Genomic DNA, 21,118 nt, shown 5'->3' on the forward strand with positions numbered 1-21,118 from the left:
CGCTCAGCGCAAGGCGGTGCTTCCAAAGGGCGGTCCTCAGACCAGGTGCCGACGCTTCACGGCTCCAGGGAACTTGTCAGAAGTGCGAATTCTGGGCTCCATCCCAGACCCGGGGCTGGGGCCAGCGCTCTGTGCTTTTACAGGCCCCCGGGGTTGCCCGTGCTAGACGTCCACGTTTGTTTATGCGTGACTTCATCCTGGAAGAACACTAGGTGAATGCGGAAAAATGCACCCAGCTGAGCCGCGCTGCGTAGGAACGCACAAAACACACGCACACACCTCAGCATCTCTCAGTGTCTTCAGTTCCTGTCGTGAGCCACAGCCATCCACATCTGGTGTTTCAACTTTCCAGTGGGTTTCGGGGAACTCCCATCGCTTCACAATAATTCACAGGCTGCAGCCCTTCCCAATGCCCATGTCTAGAACTGAGAAATATAATAACCAAAACAAAAAACTCACTGGATTGGTTCAATAGTAGAATGGAGATGACAGAGAAAAAAAGTCAGTGAATTTGAAGACAGATTAATAGAAATGATCTAATCTGACCAACAGAGAAAAAAAAGGAAAAAGAAAGGGGAAAAAAAAGAACAAAAGGCACCTGCGGGACAAGAACAAAAGGTCTAACATTCTTGCATTGAGAATCCCACAGAAGAGAAAGGGCTGAAAAAATGTTTGAAGAAGTAATGAATGAAGATTTCCCGAGTTTGGTGACACCTACAGATTCAAGCAGCTGAGCAAATAGGGTAAATCCAAAGACATCCAGGCCCAGACAACATCAAAATCAAATTACTAAAGACAAAAATTTTGCAGGCAGCCAGAGAGAGATGACATGTAGGTGCCATTCTAATGACAGGAAGTGACATTTCCCAAGTGCTGAAAGAATTGTAAACTCATAATTCTGTATCCAGCGAAATCATCTTTCAGGAATGAAGATGAAATAAAGACATTCTCAGCTGAGGAAAACTAAACATAATTTGCAACCAGCAGAACTAATCTAAAAGAACTGCTGAAAGAGATTTCTTCAGGCAAAAGGGAAATTATACCAGAAGGAAACTTGGAACATCAGGAATGAAAGAAAAGTAACAAAAATAGTAAATCTCTCGGTAAATGTAATAGGCCACTCTTCTTGAGTTCTTTAAAATATGTTTGGTGGTTGAATGCAAAAAGTATAAAATTGTCTGATGGGGTTTTCAATGTAAGTATAGGTAATATATAAGACAGCTATGGCATAAATGGTGGGGGTCAGGAGACCTATATACCGTGGTAAGGTTTCTACATGCCAGTTGAAGTGATAAAATATTGATATAAATAGGCTGTAAAAAGTTGAATACGTGTTATATAATTCCTAGAGTAACCACTAAAAAATAATAATAGAGAATAACAGGAAAGTCTCTGACCACTTGGCAATTAAATGATACACTTCTAAATAATCCCTGACTCAAAGAGGATGTCTCAAGAAGGGAAATTAGAAAATATTTTGAGCTGAATAAAAATAGAATGGATAGCATTAAATGCTTATATTGGGGAAAAAATCATCATCTAAGCTTGGATCAATATAAGCTTCCACCTTAAAATATTAGAGCATGTACTATATACTAGAAATTTGCTAAGAGAGATCACACACACAAGTGTGAGGTGAAGGATCTGTTCACTAATCTTAACGTGGTAGTCATTTCACAATATATATCAAATCATCATATTGTATGTCTTAAGCTTACACAGTATTACTTGTCAATTATATCGCAATAACTGCTGGGCAAAAAAGCTAGAGTGGACCAAATCAAGTAGAAGGAAAGAAATAAAATGTGAGAGAATTCAATGAAGTTGAAAGTTCTATTATATATACTTTTTTGTTTTTAAAGCTTGTCAATACACACTGACTTGCCCATTAATGGGTTACAACCCAATTTGAAAAACATTGCTTTTTATAACGTAATTTCCAGAGAGAAACCTTCTGGACTCTCTTACTAATTTATAAGTTAATATCTGAGATATAACCAATTACAGAATTGAGTTGAAGGCCTCACTAAAGGATGTAAGTAACGAAATTTGTCCTCCTTTGTGAACCCTTCCTGACTCCATCAGAAAGATAATCCCTCCTGCTTCTGTGTTCCCAAATAGTACTTCTTCAACAAGCTAATAAACATTTTTAGGGTACTGAGGGGAGTAGCATACTGTTGGTCTCTCTCAAAATTGGGATCCCTGAGGGCAGAGATAGTAGTGTCTTACTCTCTTCTCTAGCTCCAGATTTCATTAATGTGGGTCCAAGCTAGTGCTAATTGCTATATTTGAGATTTTAAAATTTTAATTCATTAATAAAGCAATAAACCCATTACATGTTAACAAAAATAACATTTTATGAAACTTATATTTTCCAGAAAACCAACCAGGAAAATGGCAGTTTTACATTTTTGCAAATCTCTTTCATCCGACTTAATAGAAGATTTCCAGGGTCTTCTATCTGCTTCTATATTCAATCTGTTGGAATATGGTGTTTTTGGTTGAAGTACATGAAGAAAATCCACTCATACACACAGATACATAGTCAGAAAGGGAGTATTTTAGGAGTCTTTTAAGAAGTTGTGGATATTCTTCAATACTACACCAAAATTCGACAAGTGGCGGTTTCTCAAAGGTTAGCTGCAGTGTGGAATCTGCAACCCTATCAATGTACTTTTTGTGTTCTGTTACATCTGGTAATGTGAATGGATTGTTTATGCATTCATGATAATATCATAGATGGGTCATTTGGAAAATATTGGTCCATTGAGCTATACGGATCCACCAATTGTGGATACATTTAACTATTCATTATTGATTCAATAATAGTAATTCATTAATAATTCATTAATATCATCACTTTGATTTCATCAGAAGGTAGCGGGAAGCTGTCAAGCTGACTGTGGTAGATTAAAATTTTCCCTCAAAAGCTCAAATTTTATGCCTGGCAACAAACACTCAGTTGTTCAAGTACAAATGGCATTCCAAGAAGAGTGGCCTGTTTGGGCCACAACTTACACAATTGCACAAATGCTTTTCTTCAAGACAACCAAAAAGTTTAGGCATACTTCCATTCAGTCACACAAAATACTGACAAGACAGTGAGTGCTGTGAATAAAATACATAATTACTGATTCATCAAGTACATTGTTCAGTGAATGCATGGCAGTGAAGAATACAATGACTACTCAGTACCACTGCCTTGATTTGTGCTAAGGCACCGGCAATTTTACCCACTGTTTATGTGCCAGCAGTGCAGATAGCAACACAGTGAAAGTATTATTGGATAAATAATTTTGAGCTAACAGCCCCTCCACAGACCACATTTTTTTTTCTAATTTAAAAAAAATTTTTTTAATGCTATTCTTGTCTGCTTACATTCTTTTTATGTATGTATGTATGTATGGCTGTGTTGGGTCTTCGTTTCTGTGCGAGGGCTTTCTCTAGTTGCGGCAAGCGGGGGCCACTCTTCATCGCGGTGCGCGGGCCTCCCACTATCGCGGCCTCTCGTTGCCGAGCACAGGCTCCAGACGCGCAGGCTCAGTAGTTGTGGCTCACGAGCCCAGTTGCTCCGCAGCATGCGGGATCTTCCCAGACCAGGGCTCGAACCCGCGTCCCCTGCATTGGCAGGCAGATTCTCAACCACTGCACCACCAGGGAAGCCCACACAGACCACATTTTAATTGTTAGTCCAATGAAAAAAGTGCACTGCCAGGTCTCTGTATTCAGCTGCCTGTCAGGAGATGGCCCTCATTGGGATCATCAAAATAAGATACACTTGAATCATGGGGCCTCCTCACCTGATTCCATACTCACTAAGCAACCTTTTGATAAATGAATTGCCACCTAAACTTCAGGCAGAAAATGCTAAGTGGCTAGGCTGATGCAATTGCTTGGTCCGCCTGTTACATTTCTCAGTGTAAATTAGTAAACTGCCATTATGCTTTTTACTAAACAGTCTCTTACGAGCTTTGTTGAGTCAGCAGCCCTGAATCTAATCAGTTTGGGGACAATGACGAGGTAGTTTCTGAGAGTAAATGCCATCTTATGAAAACTTTTCTGTACAATTTTTTTTCATGACACCTTTGAAATTGTCTACATAGGGATGACACTTTATGAAAATTTCAAATATAAATTCAGAGATTTTTGGGGTCTAAAAACAAAAACTGACATGTAAAATGTTAAATACCCACAAAGTATATTTTCTCCAGGAATTTTTTTTCACCATTATCCTAGTTATTTTATTTGTTTTTGTTTGTTTGTTTGTTTTAATCAGACTGGTCTTCCTTTTAATTAGTGTTTTTTTTTTTAATTTATTTTTATTGGAGTACAGTTGCTTTACAATGTTGTTAGTTGCTGCTGTACAGCAAAGTGAATCAGTTATACATATATCCCCTCTTTTTAAGATTTCCTTCCCATTTAGGTCACCACAGAGCACTGAGTAGTTCCCTGTGCTATACAGCAGGTTCTCATTAGTTACCTGTTTTATACATAGTAGTGTATATATGTCAATCCCAACTCCCAATTCATCCCACCCCACCCATTCCCTCCTGGTATCCATAAGTTTGTTCTCTACATCTGTGTGTCTATTTCTGCTTTGCAAATAAGTTCATCTGTACCATTTTTCTAGATTCCACATATAAGCGATATTACACGATATTTTTCTCTTTCTGACTTACTTCACTCTGTATGACAGTCTCTAGGTCCATCCACGTCTCTGCAAATGGCACTATTTCGTTCCTTTTTATGGCTGAGTAATATTCCACTGTATATATGTGCCACATCTTCTTTATCCATTCATCTGTTGGTGGACATTTAGGTTGCTTCCATGTCTTGGCTATTGTAAATAGTGCTGCAGTGAACATTGAGGTGCATGTGTCTTTTTGAGTTATGGTTTTCTCTAGATATATGCCTAGGAGTGGGATTGCTGGGTCATATGGTAGTTTCTCCAGGAATTATTAAAATACTGTTATTGGGAGTTCCCACAAGCTGTGCAGCATGGCCAGAAAAAAAAAAATGTTTGTTTAAAAAAAATATTGTGGGAATTCCCTGGTGGTCCAGTGGCTAAGACTCTGTGCTCCTAATTCAGAAGGCCCATGTTCGATCCCTGGTCAGGAAACTAGATCCCACATGCCATGACTAAGAGTTCGCATGCTGCAACTGAGGATCCCACACGCCGCAACTAAAGGTCCCACATGCTGCAATTAAGACGTGGTGCAGCCAAATAAATAAATAATTTTAAAAATATATCGTTATTTTCTGAATTCTTGAGATAACTGTTCTTTTTTTTTTTTTGGTTTGTTTTTTTGCTGCACCACGCAGCTTGCAGGATCTTAGTTCCCTGATCAGGGATTGAAGCCAGGCCCCTGAGTGAAGGGGCTGAGTCCTAACCACTGGACTGACAGGGAAGTCCCTGTTCTACTCTATATAATTTCTTGAGTTATAGTTTGGTGCTTTGAACACTGAACAAAAATTCTTTATTGATAAGGTGAGATTTAATTACGTGCAGGTACACAGAAACTCTCTTGTTCAACCTTCAACTCCTTTCTAGCATGTCTTCCTGAAGCGTGGAGGCTGGAGAGCTATAAACTACATTTCCCAGATTCCTTTTTGCAGTTAAGGGTGTTCGCTGTCCTTTAGGTTCTTTCCGATCAGATGCACTAAAGTGAGCCTTTACTTTGGAGCCACGTCCTGTGGGAAGGGAAGCAGGTGAGCCTGCGTGGAATGTTGTGGAGGTGGACATGGAGCTGGCGGCCTCACTCAGCAGTTCCTGATCCCAGCACAGGCAACAGCAATGTGATGCTCCAGTTCTGCAGTGGGGTTTTGGGACATATTTCTGGAAGATTGGGTAATTATTCTGTGAGCTACCTATATACCTCAATAAACCCTGTGAGTTTTAAACCACCTTGAGTGAATTTTGTTGCTTGTAGTCAAGAACTGACCACTTCACATTTTAATTACATTTCCTTTAACATAGTCATGTTTCTGGTTTCTTCAGTTTTATAGCAATATATCCTTCCTCAATTGCTTTTCTAAGCCGAGACAATGTCCCCTGTATATAGTTAAATGCTATTTAAAAAGTCAAACCACTATGGCATTGTTTTAGGATACAGCTATAATTTTATTACAAAACCATTCTTTTGGCATTAGTTGGTTACAGTGATAGCAAGATACTGTGAGTGTGGCAGAGCAGCTCTAATGTAACAACTGCACTCCCTGCTTTCTGAACTGAAATGTAAGTGACTCATGTCCTTTACATACGCGTTGCTGCAAACATTAACGCTGCAAATCCTGACACATACACCGTTTAGGGGAGTTGCTGCTAAGGGGTTACAGTGAATGCTGAAAGGCTACCAAGTTCCTCTGGGGACTTCCTGTTTCTCCTCCCTCCCCTGAATCACTCTGCTTAACAAGAATCAAATCACTCAGAACCAGTCTGAACAGCAGCAGCGCCCCAGGAGCATCACACTGGGTTCATGTTAAAAAGCAGTGCCCGTGTAATGTACGTTTCACACCACAGGCAAAGGGGATGATCGCTCTGGTTTTTAACTCCTGAGTCTCTTAGAAAAATAAAAGCATCCCATCAAGTTCTTCTAGATGGTGTTATTGCTGTACATTTGTAGGTGGGTCACTTTCTGTGCTGTGTTTGCTTTGAAGAGATCTTCCAATATATCTCCAATATTCCTTTCTTATAGTGTCCTTTTCTTTAGCTAGGATTTCACATAACTGAAAATGAACAACAAAAATTCATTAAAGGAAATGTGTAATTTAATCCCTAGGGCAAATGCGTTTGGACTAGTACAGTTTCATTCAGGTCGTGATCAAATGAGATACACCACTAGAGTCACATACTATGTGCACTAGTGATGTGGGTGTCGCCCTAAACAGAATAGCCCTGCACGGAATTCTGAGTGGCTGTGTTGAAAGGGGCGTGAATACTGGTGTCGCTGGGCAGACCCAGCTTTGAGGCTCCAAGAAGAAATCGCTGAGTCCTGCCAGCTTACCTCTAATGCTTTATTAAGAATGTCCTCCTTGTTGTCACATTGGTTTTCTAGCATGTCTTCATAGATGTCCACGAGAAAGGCAATTAGGTAGGGGGAACTGTGACTTGGTTGTAAATCAAGTAATTGATTTAACAGGTTGGGATACTTGGAAAGACCACGATCCTGCAAAATCCTAAAAAAAAAAAAAAAAAATTATTCCCAATTTTGAGAAGGAAGAACAAAAACAGTAGAAAGATCAAGAGAAAATGACCCCTGTAATATAAGCAAGAAAAGGAAACATTTTGAATGAGGTTGAAATGAAATGAAATTTTTAAATTAAATGTGAGCTTTATCATGCATAATTAAGAGCTGGGTAAAATAAGCTAAAAAGAATAATGAAGTTTAAAAATAATCATTTGTAAGTCAAACTGCAACATACAAAATTAAAGGAAAAAAATTCCATTTTCTTAAAATTAAAAGGGAAGGAAAAAAACAGGAGAGACATTTCTGTGTCTTGAGATGGTTATTCATCCCTTTAGCTCTCCAGATACTATAGGCCCCAAGCTCTGACAGATCTCCAAATGTGACTGAGCTCCATGCTTTGTGCTCTTTGGGCCTGTTTCCTTGGAGACCCTTAAGTTTGACAAGGAGCCAGGTGATGTCAGTGGCAAGAGAAACCTTGCTGATTTAAGGAGTGAGACTTGTAACAGGAGATCTCCGGAAATGACAACACAAAGGGTGGCTAGGCGTCTGTGCAATCTGTTTGTAAGTGATTTGTCTTGTCTTCCCGTGATCCTGAGCTGAACAGAAACTGGTGTGTGTATTCCGTTCTGTGACATGAAGACCCCAGGATTCATAAATGCTGTTAAAATTGTGTCACTGTCTACTCATGGACTATTCTAAAAACTGTGCTGGTATGTGCCTGGGAGGTTAAGGAAAGGGTAGAGGGTACTGTTCTTGGGTGTTATCATAACGCTGTTACACTTCTGCTCTTAGATCCAGAAAAATGGAAAATTCTTTAGTGTCCTTTTGGAATCTTATTATGGAACATATTCCACGATGACTCATGTTAGCAGGTTAAAAAAAAAAAAAAAGCAAAAACAACCTCTTACCCTTTCAAATAGTTCCATGCACTTTCATTATGTGGTACTAGTTTGATCATTTCCAGAGTGTACCTGTAAGAAAAAGACCACAAATAAACATGTGTATAACTCTGCAAGAGCAGTGCAATAATGAGAAACAGTCTTCCTATGATGGTGGCACAGCTTGGACATGAGCTTTCACTTATCTCTGCTGGTGGACTTGGTACCTCCCTAGGTTATATCTGAATTAGAGACTCCCTCGTGGCTGCAATGGTCAATTCTTATTTACAAAGTAATACGAAGGCTCAGTTCACAAATGGAAAAGAAGTTAATGTCGGAGACTTCCTTTCATTTAGGCTTTCCCTCTGAAGGAAATGTCAGCTACAACAAGGAGACTGTCCTTTTATCGCTGAAGCAATCTTGGGGAAAATGTCTAAGACATACTTACGCCAGAAAAATCATTACTCATTGAAAAAGGAGAACTAAATAATCTTGGAAGCTATAATAAAAAATAGACAAGCATGGAGATTATATAGACAAAGAATAAAAATAAGAAACCAACAACTGCATATTTCTTATATTCCAAAACAAGAGTACCTGCAAACTATGATGTGATTCCATTCCAAATGGACACTCCCTACTTTTCTCTTCCCCTTAACCAGATTATTAATTGTAATTTAGATCCAGTTACAAAAAATTCCAAGGGAGTTACAGAACTTTGCTTCAGTATATACTTGCTCAAATGAGTTAGTCACTGACTAAAGTTTAGTAATCTTAGTTTCGTTGCAGTGCTGTTTTAACAGCATTTTTTTTCACAGAAAGTAATAATAAACTCATTCAGCATTACGAAAATTATGAATATTATAAAGAAAGAAGCCTGGAGAAGAGAGTTAATATAGGACACTAGATTGGAGACTGTGTGTGTGTGCTTTTTTAAAATTTAAATCACCAGAACCCTATATATAGAACAGATAAAATTAGAGCCAACTGCCCTGATCCAAGCAGAAGTAAGGGCAAGGGAGATGAGAGGTAGATGTACCACAAAATCAGCTCTTCCTAGGAGCTGTTGAAACAACTTTTATAATTAAAATATGACTATGATCTCATCAGGCTATAAAGACAATAAACATATTCAAATTTCAATCAAGACACTGAGACAAATTAGACAAAGTCAGAAAAGAGGTTTATGGACAGAATATAGAAATTCATGCCAATTCAGAAATTTCTAGATCTTATAACAGCATTTTGTATGCTACAGCAGTTTTCAACTGGGGGTGATTTGGGCTGGGGTGGGGTTTACTACTGAGATATAGGGCATAAAGGCTGAGAATGCAGCCACACATCCTATAATGCACAGGACAACAAAGACTCATTGGCCAAAACCCTGCACTAGAGTAACATGGCATCTGGGGACTGTTATCTAAAATTTAATGAGATAGTTTTAAAATAAAGCTTCCTAGACACTATGAAATCTGAGTTCTTCTCAATCTACAGTAGCAACAATATTTCAAGAAACTTAAGGCACTACTAAGTAAAGGTTTACTATACACCAGGGGCCGCCAACCCCCAGGCTGTGGACACTCCCCATCGCTCACATTACCACCTGAACCAATCCCACCACCAGCCCCACCCCACCCCCGGTCCGTGAAAGAACTGTCTTCCACGAAACCAGTCCCTGGTGCCAAAAAGCTTGGGGACCGCTGCTATACACTATATTATTCGTAAATTTATCATTATAGGTTTCACGTAAGTATTCTGTCCTATTACTTCTATGAGGGTAGGATTGGGGCAATCTTGATCTTTGCTGTATCCCAACGCCTTTATGCCCCGTACCTCAGTAGTAACATGAGACATGGTAGGCAAACAAATATTCTCTTAATGAGTGAACAAGTGATTACTAACTGGACTTCTCTCTCCAAAACAGCACGATCATTGTAGCCCGTGGTGTTAGAAATTACGAAGTATCTTTGGTTCCAGACAGAGTTATTTCTCACATCCTCTTTGAGAAGTTCGTCTACATACTGCAGCTCATTATCCCAAAGTTTAAATTCCTAAAAGAAAATACAAAATAAAACATCCAATTAGAAATGTCCTATCATTTATTAACAATAAAAATAAATAAATAAAACTTCAGCAAAGCTAAGCAGGTAGAACTGAAGATATGGACTCATCACATATTTGGAGGAGAGAGATGCTGAAGGTCAAGGAAATGGCGGGGAAAGAAAAGTCATCAAAGACAGAGGAATGGCGATGAGGAAGGAAAAATTAGGAAGTGAGAGTGAGCAGCCAGAGTGGCTGTCATTCAGTAGCATCTTGTGGAAAACAATTTAGATACCAAGCAGCATGTTTTAACTTTGACCCAAGAACTACTCTAAAGAATTAAATCAAAAGAAAAAAAAAAAAAGTATACCTAACTAAATGCTTATGCATTGTTTATGGTAAAAATGTGGAAGAAAAAAACCAAACTCAGTAATAAGACAGTGATTAACTGTACTACTGTATATTAATTTGATGTGATTTGACATTATTACATATATTAAGTAAAAGGGAAGTATTCAAAAATGCTAAAATACATGTAGATAAATATACAATTAGATTTAGATATAAATTTTTACATTACAAAGCTGTTTTAATTTAAAAAATTATGGAGAGAAGAGAACCAAAAAAGACAATTTGAAAAAGGAGTAAAAGGTCAAAACGTACAAATGCCACAAAAGTTGGGGACGTTAACTATGAAAAAGCTAACGGAGATATACTGCTTATTTGATACTAGCAAAAAACTAGAATTTCATAAAAAAATAAAAATACTAAATGTCTTTAGAAAATGTATTCCTTTAATCAAATTTGGAAAAGTTTAAATTTTTAAGCAATAAATTTTTTGGTGAAATACTCTTGGTATAATGAACAGTGCAGAAAGTAGCAATCCCTGGAAAAAATTCACCGGACACAACACTACAATTGTTGGCTGGAATAAATAAAAATGCCCAGAGTGGGAGTTATAACTATTTTCTTTTCTTTTTTTTTTTTAAAGATTTTTTTGATGTGGACCAATTTTTAAAAGTCTTCATTGAATTTGTTACAATATTGCTTCTGTTTTATGGTTTGTGTTTTGGCCCCAAGCTTTGGGGGAATCTTAGCTCCCCGAACAGGGATCGAACTTGCACCCCCTGCATTGTAAGGCGAAATCTTAACCAGTGGACTGACAGGGAAGTCCCATAATTGTTTTCTTCTATTCAGGATTTAGCATAAAATTTTAACAAGTGGGCAGAAATAAAACATACAACAGTTACTGTAAAACCATATTTCAAAGTTTATGCATGCAAAACCGTAATATGTAATACGTCCTTGTTAATTAAGATAACACAGCTGTATTAAAAATTTACAACTACTTTTTCTATTCAATTTGCTAGCAAATACGTGACACAAATTCAATCCAAAAAGTATTTAAAAAGTCACTATTATTCTTCTTTAATGTGAAGTTACTCACCAACATATCCAAAGAGATTATAAAGGTTAACCAACATGAAGGATGTCAGGTTTAATTAAGTATCTGAATAATTCTTAATCATTATATAGTTTGTAATGATCTACACGTGTGTTTCAGTTTAAGTACACTACAATTTAATAGTAATTAAATTATTTAATTCAGTTAAAAAAATAAAAATCTGCAAAACACAAGAAAGGCAATACCTGAATAACCCATTGTCGATGTTGCCAGGCGTGATAATTCTTTGCATCCTGATTAAGAATATCAGCAATAAACTCAAGCTCCTGAGATGGGTCTCTCAGCCATTCCACTAGCACTCGCCTATGATGCCTAAAGTCGAGAGAAGAAGTTTCGTGTTAATTTACCCCAAAACGAAAGTATCAGCTGCATGTGTTAGGTGATGTGGAGGGACACTCAAGAAACAGCAATTTATCTCTAATTCTCAAGACTCTACTAGAAAGAAAAGGTACGACAGAATAAACGCTAAGAGAAAAAATTTCAGAACACTAAGTAACAGCTGAGAAACATAAAACAGTGATTTGCACATAAAATGAAACCAGATAATAAGAGCTTAAAGAAGGTTTATCTCAAGCTAAATCTGAAAGTACAGTAATCTCTTGACAACCACAGTACCGTGAAAGAATTTTTCAACATGCCCAGATATCACAATGAGATTATGGGAAATGTGATACTATTTTATCAAGTATGGAAGCCCCTCTGGTTATCAACATGCTGTCAGTTTTCCTTAAGTCCTAAGTGCCACCATTCAAGCAACTTCTTATTCTACCAGTTTGTGGGCAGAATGGAATTCACTTCTTCTCTGGCAAGTAGCTATGACAAGTTGCAAGTTTGTCAAAAGAGGAGTTTCTGTACCAGGAAAATACTTCTAAGAGTTCTCTATTGGGTTCTATTTTTATAATTTTCTTTAGCTGAAATATTTATAAAAATCTATTAGTGAAAATGTTCTAAAATTCACTGTGGTGATGGCTGCACATATATACCCCTTAAATGGGTAAATAGTATGATATGTGAATTATATCTCAGTGAAGCTGTTTTTTAAAAAAAACCATTAGTATTCATTATACTAAAAGTGAACAGGGATAATGGGGGAAAGGGGAAAGATTTAATGCTTAATGGGTGACCTATTCTACATGCATGGAAAATTTAAAAATTCATCTTAGAGAATATTAAGAAGGCAAGATACTACCAAGAGGAAGATCCTAGAGGGAACGGTTTCCAAATAATTTAAGAAGTCTTCCAAGTCAGTGAGTACATTAATAATTTATTTTTCCAGGTTACTGGTAAATTCTATAATTCAGGAAAAACTTAAGAATTAGGTCCTCCAGTGTGTCAAAATGACTGCTCAGAACAAAATACTAAGAAGCTCTCTCTGATGTTCTATGATTTAAAGAGTATTAATTAAATACAGGGGTTTGATCTTACAGCATAAGTTTTCATAGTGAATTTAATAAAAAGTGGCCTGGCATACAGGATTTGCATTACTTGTACTATACTAGATATGATAGCAACTAGCGGAGTGGGCAATTTAAAATGTACCATAATTAAAACCTGCTAGGTTTCCAACAGCAGCTGCTCTGGGTTTCTTTTTTTCTTTTTAAATTTTTAAAATTTTATTTATTTTTGGCTGTGTTGGGTCTTCGTTGCTGCACACGGGCTTTCTCTAGTTGCGGCGAGCGGGGGCTACTCTTCATTGCAGTGCGCGGGCTTCTCATTGCGGTGGCTTCTCTTGTTGCGGAGCACGGGCTCTAGGCATGTGGGCTTCAGTAGTTGCAGCACGTGGGCTCAGTAGTTGTGGCTCGCGGGCTTTAGAACGCAGGCTCAGTAGTTGTGGCGCATGGGCTTAGCTGCTCCGCGGCATGTGGGATCTTCCCGGACCAGGGCTCGAACCCGTGTCTCCTGCATTGGCAGGTGGATTCTTATCCACTGAGCCACCAGGGAAGCCCGCTCTGGGTGTTTTTATATTTTGTTTTTCATAACGATAGGTGCCAACGTGTTAATGACAGAATCTGCAGTGTCCAGAAAAGGAAGCTACTTCTCTTCAGCAAAAACTAGATGTAATCAAATGCTGAGAATGCTTGTGATGTCTGGATTATTTTTTCTTTTAAGATAAAATGGTACATAGTTTATATATCTCTTCAAGTACTTTTCTGGATTCTTTTTTTTTTTTTTTGGCCACAACACACAGCTTGTGGGATCTCAGTTCCCCGGCCAGGTACTGAACCTGGGCCACAGCAGTGGAAGCGCCGAATCCTAACCACTAGACCACCAAGGGAACTCCCTTCTGGAGCTATAACCTCCAAATATTTACATAAAAGCACCTTAATTCCGAAGGGTCAATGCCTTTTAAATGAGGGACTGAAACTCTCTAGCTAATCACTTTTGTCACTAAAACAACTCTTTTATAAGGCAATTTCTCAGGAGTGCAACCGTCATGCACTTACAAAGAAAGAACCTACAGAGGTAAAGTTGTTTAAAATTCTACAAATGGAAATCCACAACAGCTAGCACTTCCATGCTTTGCCAAATGTTCAATTACTCACCGTCAGATCTATTATGTTCTAATTCTTTGAAAATTAAGTATCTACTTATGGTTCGTACTCCTTAACGACCGTATTTGATCATGCAGATTATTATTAGCCAACTGGGCCAGAGAGCAGTTCACTCTCCACATGTGTCCACAGCTGGGGAGCTGTTCCTTCTCCTAAGGCTAACCTATGTGTTGGATCTCTTCCCAACTCCAAGCAAGCCCTTACTCTATCCCCCTTTTCTCCAGAATTCTCACCTTCTCTCTTTCTAGTAACTCTCCCCACACCATGAAGTCTTTGCCACTTTGGAAAAACAAGACCCAAAGACACAGTCCTGACTAGCTGCTTGCTCCGTCTTCTTTCTCAACAGCCAACTGCATCTCCCGTTAGCGATTCAAGCACTGCTCCGTGGCTCATTTCCTCTTCCCAGCCCTGCCCTGCCCTGCCCTGCCCTGCCCTGCCCTGCCCTGCCCTGCCCCGCCCCTGGTGGGAGGACTGCTGGTGCCAAGACCAGTCACTGGCAACGGCCTACTTAACAATCCCACGGGTCATCTCTAGCCCTTGCTCTCCACGACCTCTCAGCGGTAGCTGATACTGCCATCCATCACTTTCTTCTTGAAACTCTCCCTTCTCTTGGTGAGGACACTGACTTCTGGTTTCCTTCCTCAGTCGTCCTGGACCACCTCTCTGCCTCTCAGACGCGGATGCTCACCAGTGCTCTGTCTCCAACCTTCTCTAATTCTCCCTGAGCATCCTCATCCAGAGTGGGGACTGCCACTCCAGAGGAGCATTTTTCAATCACTTACTGGACAACTGGACAACTTTACACAGGTTTTCCATAAGCACATCAAATTCTACTTGTCTAGTACTGAATCCACCCTTCTTTCCCAAAAATGTGCTGCTTTGTTTCCCAAAATTCCCCAAGTGGTCAGCACCATCATTCACCCAATGGTCAAGCCAAAAATATAGACATCATTCTTCTCTGTCACTCCCCTGATAAGTTTAACTTCAAAGCCTGTTGCTTCTGCCTCCAAAACCTCTCTCACATGTACCCTTCTCTCTCCCATACCCTACCACACTCTCCCCTGGCCCCTACACTGCCATGGCCCGCCAGAACTGTGAGCCTCTTCCGCTATCCTCCACCCTGCTGTCAGGGTAAAGCTCCCAAGACACAAATCTAATCATACTACTTCCTTAATTAAAATTTGTCAGGAGCTCTCCACTGCAGCTAAGATCAAACCCCAAACCCTTACCAATGTTCATAAGGCCCTTTATGATCTCGTCCTAGGGCCCCCAAACGTACTCTAATCACATGGAATTACATGCAGTTCCCGGAGTGCACCAAGCTCTTTCATGCCTCTTCTCCCCAGAATATTCTCTTTGCCTCAGCAGTCTTTCTTCTCAGAAATCATCCTTAAATCTCAGGCATAAAGACAGGGTGGTGTGTGTCCCAGTCATTACATTGGAAAAACATCAAATGGAGGCAAGCCCTGCATGAAGAGCAGGCAGTCAGTGGCACAGAAGTGGAGACAGCTCTTGACGGACACCACGCTGCTGCATCTCCTTCACCATGACCACGGCAACGCCACCTCCTTCTCTCCTCCTCCTGCTCTTCCTCGACCGTCACCTCCATCACCACAGTCGCTACCATTCATGGGGGGCTCACTAAATGCTGGGTACTGTCCGGACTCTTTCTTTCTTTCCTATTTGTTCTCTGTCCTCCTGTCCCATAACTTCTCTTTTCCCCCACTGTGTCCTGCTCCCCCATCCTCTTGTCTAAGTTAGGGGCTTAACTTTTAGAACAAATACACACTGTAAAAAACCCTACCATTATATTTTTCACACTGTTCTGTAAAATAACTGGTTTTATTATTTGCTTTCCCTTTTAGACTGTGTCTCATTCATCTTTGTACCCCCAACATCAATAAAATATTTTTTAATAAATAAATGAATAAAAGATGAAATACCAGAGAGAGTCATTTTATAACACACTGAATAGAAACATTTTTTCAGATTTTTCACTCAAATTTTTTCCTGACTCTAGTACTATTATGTGCTAATGTCGAAGTTTGAAATAATTACGGCAGCAAACATTTGAGTGTTAACTATGGGTCAAGCACCACTTCAAGCACTAAACATAAAGTTATCTCAGTTACTCCCAACAACACTGTAAGACTGGTGACATTAGCTCCAATGCAAGCACTGTAATTATAAAGACACAAACAATTCCCTATGGTTTCGTCACCCATTGGCAGGTACTATTAGCATAGTGACTTATTTCCTTCCTATTTTCATCTTACCAAACTTGATAGTTTTTGGGCTGTTCCTCAATTATTGCCGTGATGTAGTTCATTTCCTCATGTAGATCCTTTTGAAGTGACTTTAAGAGAACTCTCCGAAAATGCCTACAGCAAACATCAAGCATCCAAAGTCTCATTACTCCACATAAATTGCCCAGCCACAGTATCAAATGAAGTCACAAGACAACAACATAGACACATTTTTTGGTAGGTATTCTATATAACCAATAATTTAGCAATTTAACCGCTTGTGGTTGTCCAAACTCATAGAACTATCTGAAGAACGGAAGAATCAAGCATTTTGAAGCAAAATAGTGAAAGGCAGCAAATGTGAGACAGAAGACAACCAACAAATGATTATTTCCAGGTAATACTCTGGTTACTAGTGTTCTATTACACAAGAATCAAAAACATCTCTTTCCCCATATGGTATAACCTGTTCGTTTAGATGCATTACTCATATAATAAATTAATTTCATTACAAACGTTATCATATATTTTACTTTTAGAACCACCATAAAAATGCTACTTATAAATGAAACAAGTTTCTCTTTAATTTCTTCACAGGTGAAGTCAAACCATTAAAAACACCTTTTCCCTAAAGACATGATTAGTTCTAGTCTATTTTTACTTCAAGATTTCAAAATATTCCAACTCAATATATAATGAGACAAAAAACTACTTTATTTTTTTAATTTTTTTTTAATACATCTTTATTGGACCATAATTGCTTCACAATACTGTGTTCGTTTCTGCTGTATGACAAAGCGAATCAGCCATATGTATACACATATCCTCATATCCCCTCCTTCGTGAGCCTCCCTCCCACCCTCCCCATCCCACCCCTCTAGGTCATCGCACAGCACCAAGCTGATCTCCCTGTGCTATGCTGCTGCTTCCCACTAGCTATCTATTTTACATTTGGTAGTGTACATATGTCGATGCTACTCTCACTTTGCCCCAGTTTCCCGCCTGCCCCATGTCCTCAAGTCCATTTCTATGTTTACGATTTTATTCCTGCCCTGCCACTAGGTTCAGCAGTACCATTTTTTTTTTTGATTCCCTATATATGTGTTAGCATATGGTATTTGTTTTTCTCTTTCTGACTTACTTCACTTTGTATGACAGACTCTAGGTCCATCCACCTCACTACAAATAACTCAATTTCATTTCTTTTTATGGCTGAGTAATATTCCATTGTATATATGTGCCATATGTTCTTTATCCATTCATCTGTCGATGAACATTTAGGTTGCTTCCATGTCCTGGCTATTGTAAATAGTGCTGCAATGAACATTGTGGTGCATGTCTCTTTTTAAATTATGGTTTTCTCAGGGTATATGCCCAATAGTGGGATTGCTGGATCATATGGTAGTTCTACTTTTAGTTTTTTAAGGAACCTCCATACTGTTCTCCATAGCGGTTGTATCAATTTACCTTCCCACCAACAGTGCAGGAGGGTTCCCTTTCACCACACCCTTTCCAGCATTTACTGTTTCTAGATTTTTTGATAATGGCCATTCTGACTGGTGTGAGGTGATACCTCATTGTAGTTTTGATTTGCACTTCGCTAATAATTAGTGATGTTGAGCATCTTTTCATGTGGCTCTTGGCCATCTGTATGTCTTCTTTGGTAAAATGTCTATTTAAGTCTTCCACGCATTTTTTAATTGGGTTGTTTCTTTTTCAATATTGAGCTCCATGAGCTGTTTGTATATTTTAGAGATTAATCCTTTGTCCATTGTTTCATTTGCAAATATTTTCTCCCATTCTGAGGGTTGTCTTTTTGTCTTGATTATGGTTTCCTTTGCTGTGCAAAAGCTTTTAACTTTAATTAGGTTCCATTTGTTTATTTTTGTTTTTATCTTCATTACTCTAGGAGGTGGGATAAAAAAGATCTTGCTGTGTTTTATGTCAAAGAGTGTTTTTCCTACGTTTTCCTCTAAGAGTTTTATAGTGTCTGGTCTTACATTTAGGTCTTTAATCCATTTTGAGTTTATTTTTGTGTATGGTGTTAGGGAGTGTTCTGAATTCATTCTTTTACATGTAGCTGTCCAGTTTTCACAGCACCACTTATTGAAGAGGCTGGCTTTTCTCCATTGTATGTTCTTGTCTCCTTTGTCATAGATTAGGTGGCTATATGTGCATGGGTTTATCTCTGGGCTTTCTATCCTGTTCCATTGATCTATATTTCTGTTTTTGTGCCAGTACCATACTGTCTTGATTACTCTAGCTTTGTAGTATAGTTTGAAGTCGGGGAGCCTGATTCTTACAGCTCTGTTTTTCTTTCTCAAGATTGCTTCGGCTATTCGGGGTCTTTTGTGTTTCCATACAAACTGTAAAATTTTTTGGGCTAATTCTGTGAAGAATGCCATTGATAGTTTGATAGGGATTGCACTGAATCTGTAGATTGCTTTGGGTAGTATAGTCATTTTCACAATATTGATTCTTCCAATCCAAGAACATGGTATATTTCTCTATCTGTTTACATCATCTTTGATTTCTTTCATCAGTGCTTTATAGTATTCTGAGTAGAAGTATTTTGCCCCCTTAGGTAGGTTTATTCCTAGGTATTTTATTCTTTTTGTTGCAATGGTAAATGGGATTATTTCCAGAAAATGGGTTTGTCCATTTTCTGGAGAGTTTTTACAAATGGGTGTTGAATTTTGTCAAAAGCTTTTTCTGCATCGATTGAGATGATCATACGCTTTTTATTCTTTAATTTGTTAATATGGTGTATCACATTGATTGATTTGCGTATACTGAAGAATCCTTGCATCCCTGGGATAAATCCCACTAGATCATGGTGTATGATCCTTTTAATATGTTGTTGGGTCCTGTTTGTTAGTATTTTGTTGAGGATTTTTGTGGCTATGTTCATCAGTGATATTGGTCTATAATTTTCTTTTTTTGTGATATCTTTTTCTGGTTTTGGTATCAGGGTGATGGTGGCTTCGTAGAATGAATTTGCGAGTGTTCCTCCCTCTGTAATTTTTTGGCAGAGTTTGAGAAGGGAGGGTGTTAGCTCTTCTCTAAATGTTTGATAGAATTCACCTGTGAAGCCATCTGGCCCTGGATTTTTGTTTGTTGGAAGATTTTTAATTACAATTTCATTACTTGCAACAGGTCTGTTTATATTTTCTAATTCTTCCTAGTTCTGTCTTGGAAAATTGTACCTTTCCAAGAATTTGTCCATTTCTTCATGGTTGTCCATTTTTCTGGCATATAGTTGTTTGTAGTAGTCTCTTATAATCCTTTGTATTTCTGTGGTGTCAGTTGTGATTTCTTCTTTTTCATTTCTAATTTTATTGATTTGCATCTCCTCCCTTTTTTTCTTGGTGAGTCTGGCTAAGGGTTTATCAATTTTGTTTATCTTCTCAAAGAACCAGCTTTTAGTTTTATTGATCTTTGCTATTGTTTTCTTCATTCCTATTTCATTTATTTCTGCTCTGATATTTATGATTTCTTTCCTTCTACTGACTTTGGGTTTTCTTTGTTCTTCTTTCTCTACTTTCTTTAGGTGTAGGGTTACATTGTTTGAGACTTTTCTTGTTTCCTGAGGTGAGATTGAATTGCTATAAACTTCCCTCTTAGAACTGCTTTTGCTGCATCCTATAGGTTTTCAGTTGTGTTTCTGTTGTCATTTGTTTCTATGTATTTTTTTATTTCTTCTTTGATTTCTTCAGTGATCTCTTGGTTATTTAGTAGTGCACTGTTTAGCCTCCATGTATTTGTGTTTTTTACAGTCTTCTTCCTATAACTGATTTCCAATCTCATAGCATTGTGGTCAGAAAAGATGCTTGATATGATTTCAATTTTCTTAAATTTTCCGAGGCTTGATTTGTGACCCATGATGTGATCTATCCTGGAGCATGTTCTGTGTGCAACTGAGAAAAAAGTGTATTCTGCCACTTTTGGGTGGAATGTTCTATAAATATCAATTAAATCTATCTGGTCTATTGTGTCATTTAAAGCTTGTGTTTCTTTATTTTCTGTTTGGATGATCTGTCCATTGGGTAAGTGGGTTGTTAAAGTCCCCTACTATTATTGTGTTACTGTCGATTTCTCCTTTCCTGGTTGTTAGCATTTGCCTTATGTACTGAGGTGCTCCTATGTTGGGTGCATAAACATTTATAATTGTTATATCTTCTTCTTGGATTGATCCCTTGATCATCATGTAGTGTCCTTCCTTATCTCCTGTAACAGTCTTTATTTTAAAGTCTATTTTATCTGATATGAGTATTGCTACTGCAGCTTTCTTTTGATTTTCATTTGCATGCAATATGTTTTTCCATCCCCTCACTTTCCGCCTGTATGTGTCCCTATGTCTGAAGTGCGTCTCTTGTAGACTGCATATATATGGATCTTGTTTTTGCATCTATTCAGCCAGTCTGTGTCTTTTGGTTGGGGCATTTAATCCATTTACATTCAAGGTTATTATTGATATGTATATTCCTATTACCATTTTCTTAACTGTTTTGGGTTTGTTTTTGTAGGTCTTATTCTTCTCTTATGTTTCCCGCCTAGAGAAGTTTCTTTAGCATTTGTTGTAAAGCTGGTTTGGTGGTGCTGAATTCTCTTAGCTTTTGCTTGTCTGAAAAGCTTTTAATTTCTCCATCAAATCTGAATAAGATCATTGCTGGGCAGAGTAGTCTTGGTTGTAGGTTTTTGTCTTTCATCACTTCAAGTATACCTTGCCACTCCCTTCTGGCCTGCAGAG

General features: G+C 38.3%; 1 protein-coding gene across 2 annotated transcripts in view; it reads right to left on the minus strand.

The window, feature by feature from the left end:
* Positions 1-6,097: 6,097 nt before the first annotated feature.
* Positions 6,098-21,118, minus strand: part of FNTA (farnesyltransferase, CAAX box, alpha) — a 32,289-nt gene continuing 17,268 nt past the window's right edge. Inside the window, exons 4-9 of one of the 2 annotated variants that reach the window (XM_059909483.1) lie at positions 16,399-16,503; positions 11,756-11,882; positions 9,968-10,116; positions 8,096-8,158; positions 7,005-7,176; positions 6,098-6,726 (exon numbers count right to left, since the gene is read on the minus strand). In XM_059909483.1, coding sequence (XP_059765466.1) covers positions 6,604-6,726; positions 7,005-7,176; positions 8,096-8,158; positions 9,968-10,116; positions 11,756-11,882; positions 16,399-16,503 — 739 coding nt within the window. In that variant the 3' untranslated portion in view covers positions 6,098-6,603. The remainder of the gene's footprint in view (positions 6,727-7,004; positions 7,177-8,095; positions 8,159-9,967; positions 10,117-11,755; positions 11,883-16,398; positions 16,504-21,118) is intronic. The other variant, XM_059909484.1, reaches the window with a different exon arrangement.

This window comes from Balaenoptera ricei, chromosome 21 (genome assembly GCF_028023285.1).
Source record: "Balaenoptera ricei isolate mBalRic1 chromosome 21, mBalRic1.hap2, whole genome shotgun sequence".
In the NCBI taxonomy this organism is placed as follows: Eukaryota; Metazoa; Chordata; class Mammalia; order Artiodactyla; family Balaenopteridae; genus Balaenoptera; species Balaenoptera ricei.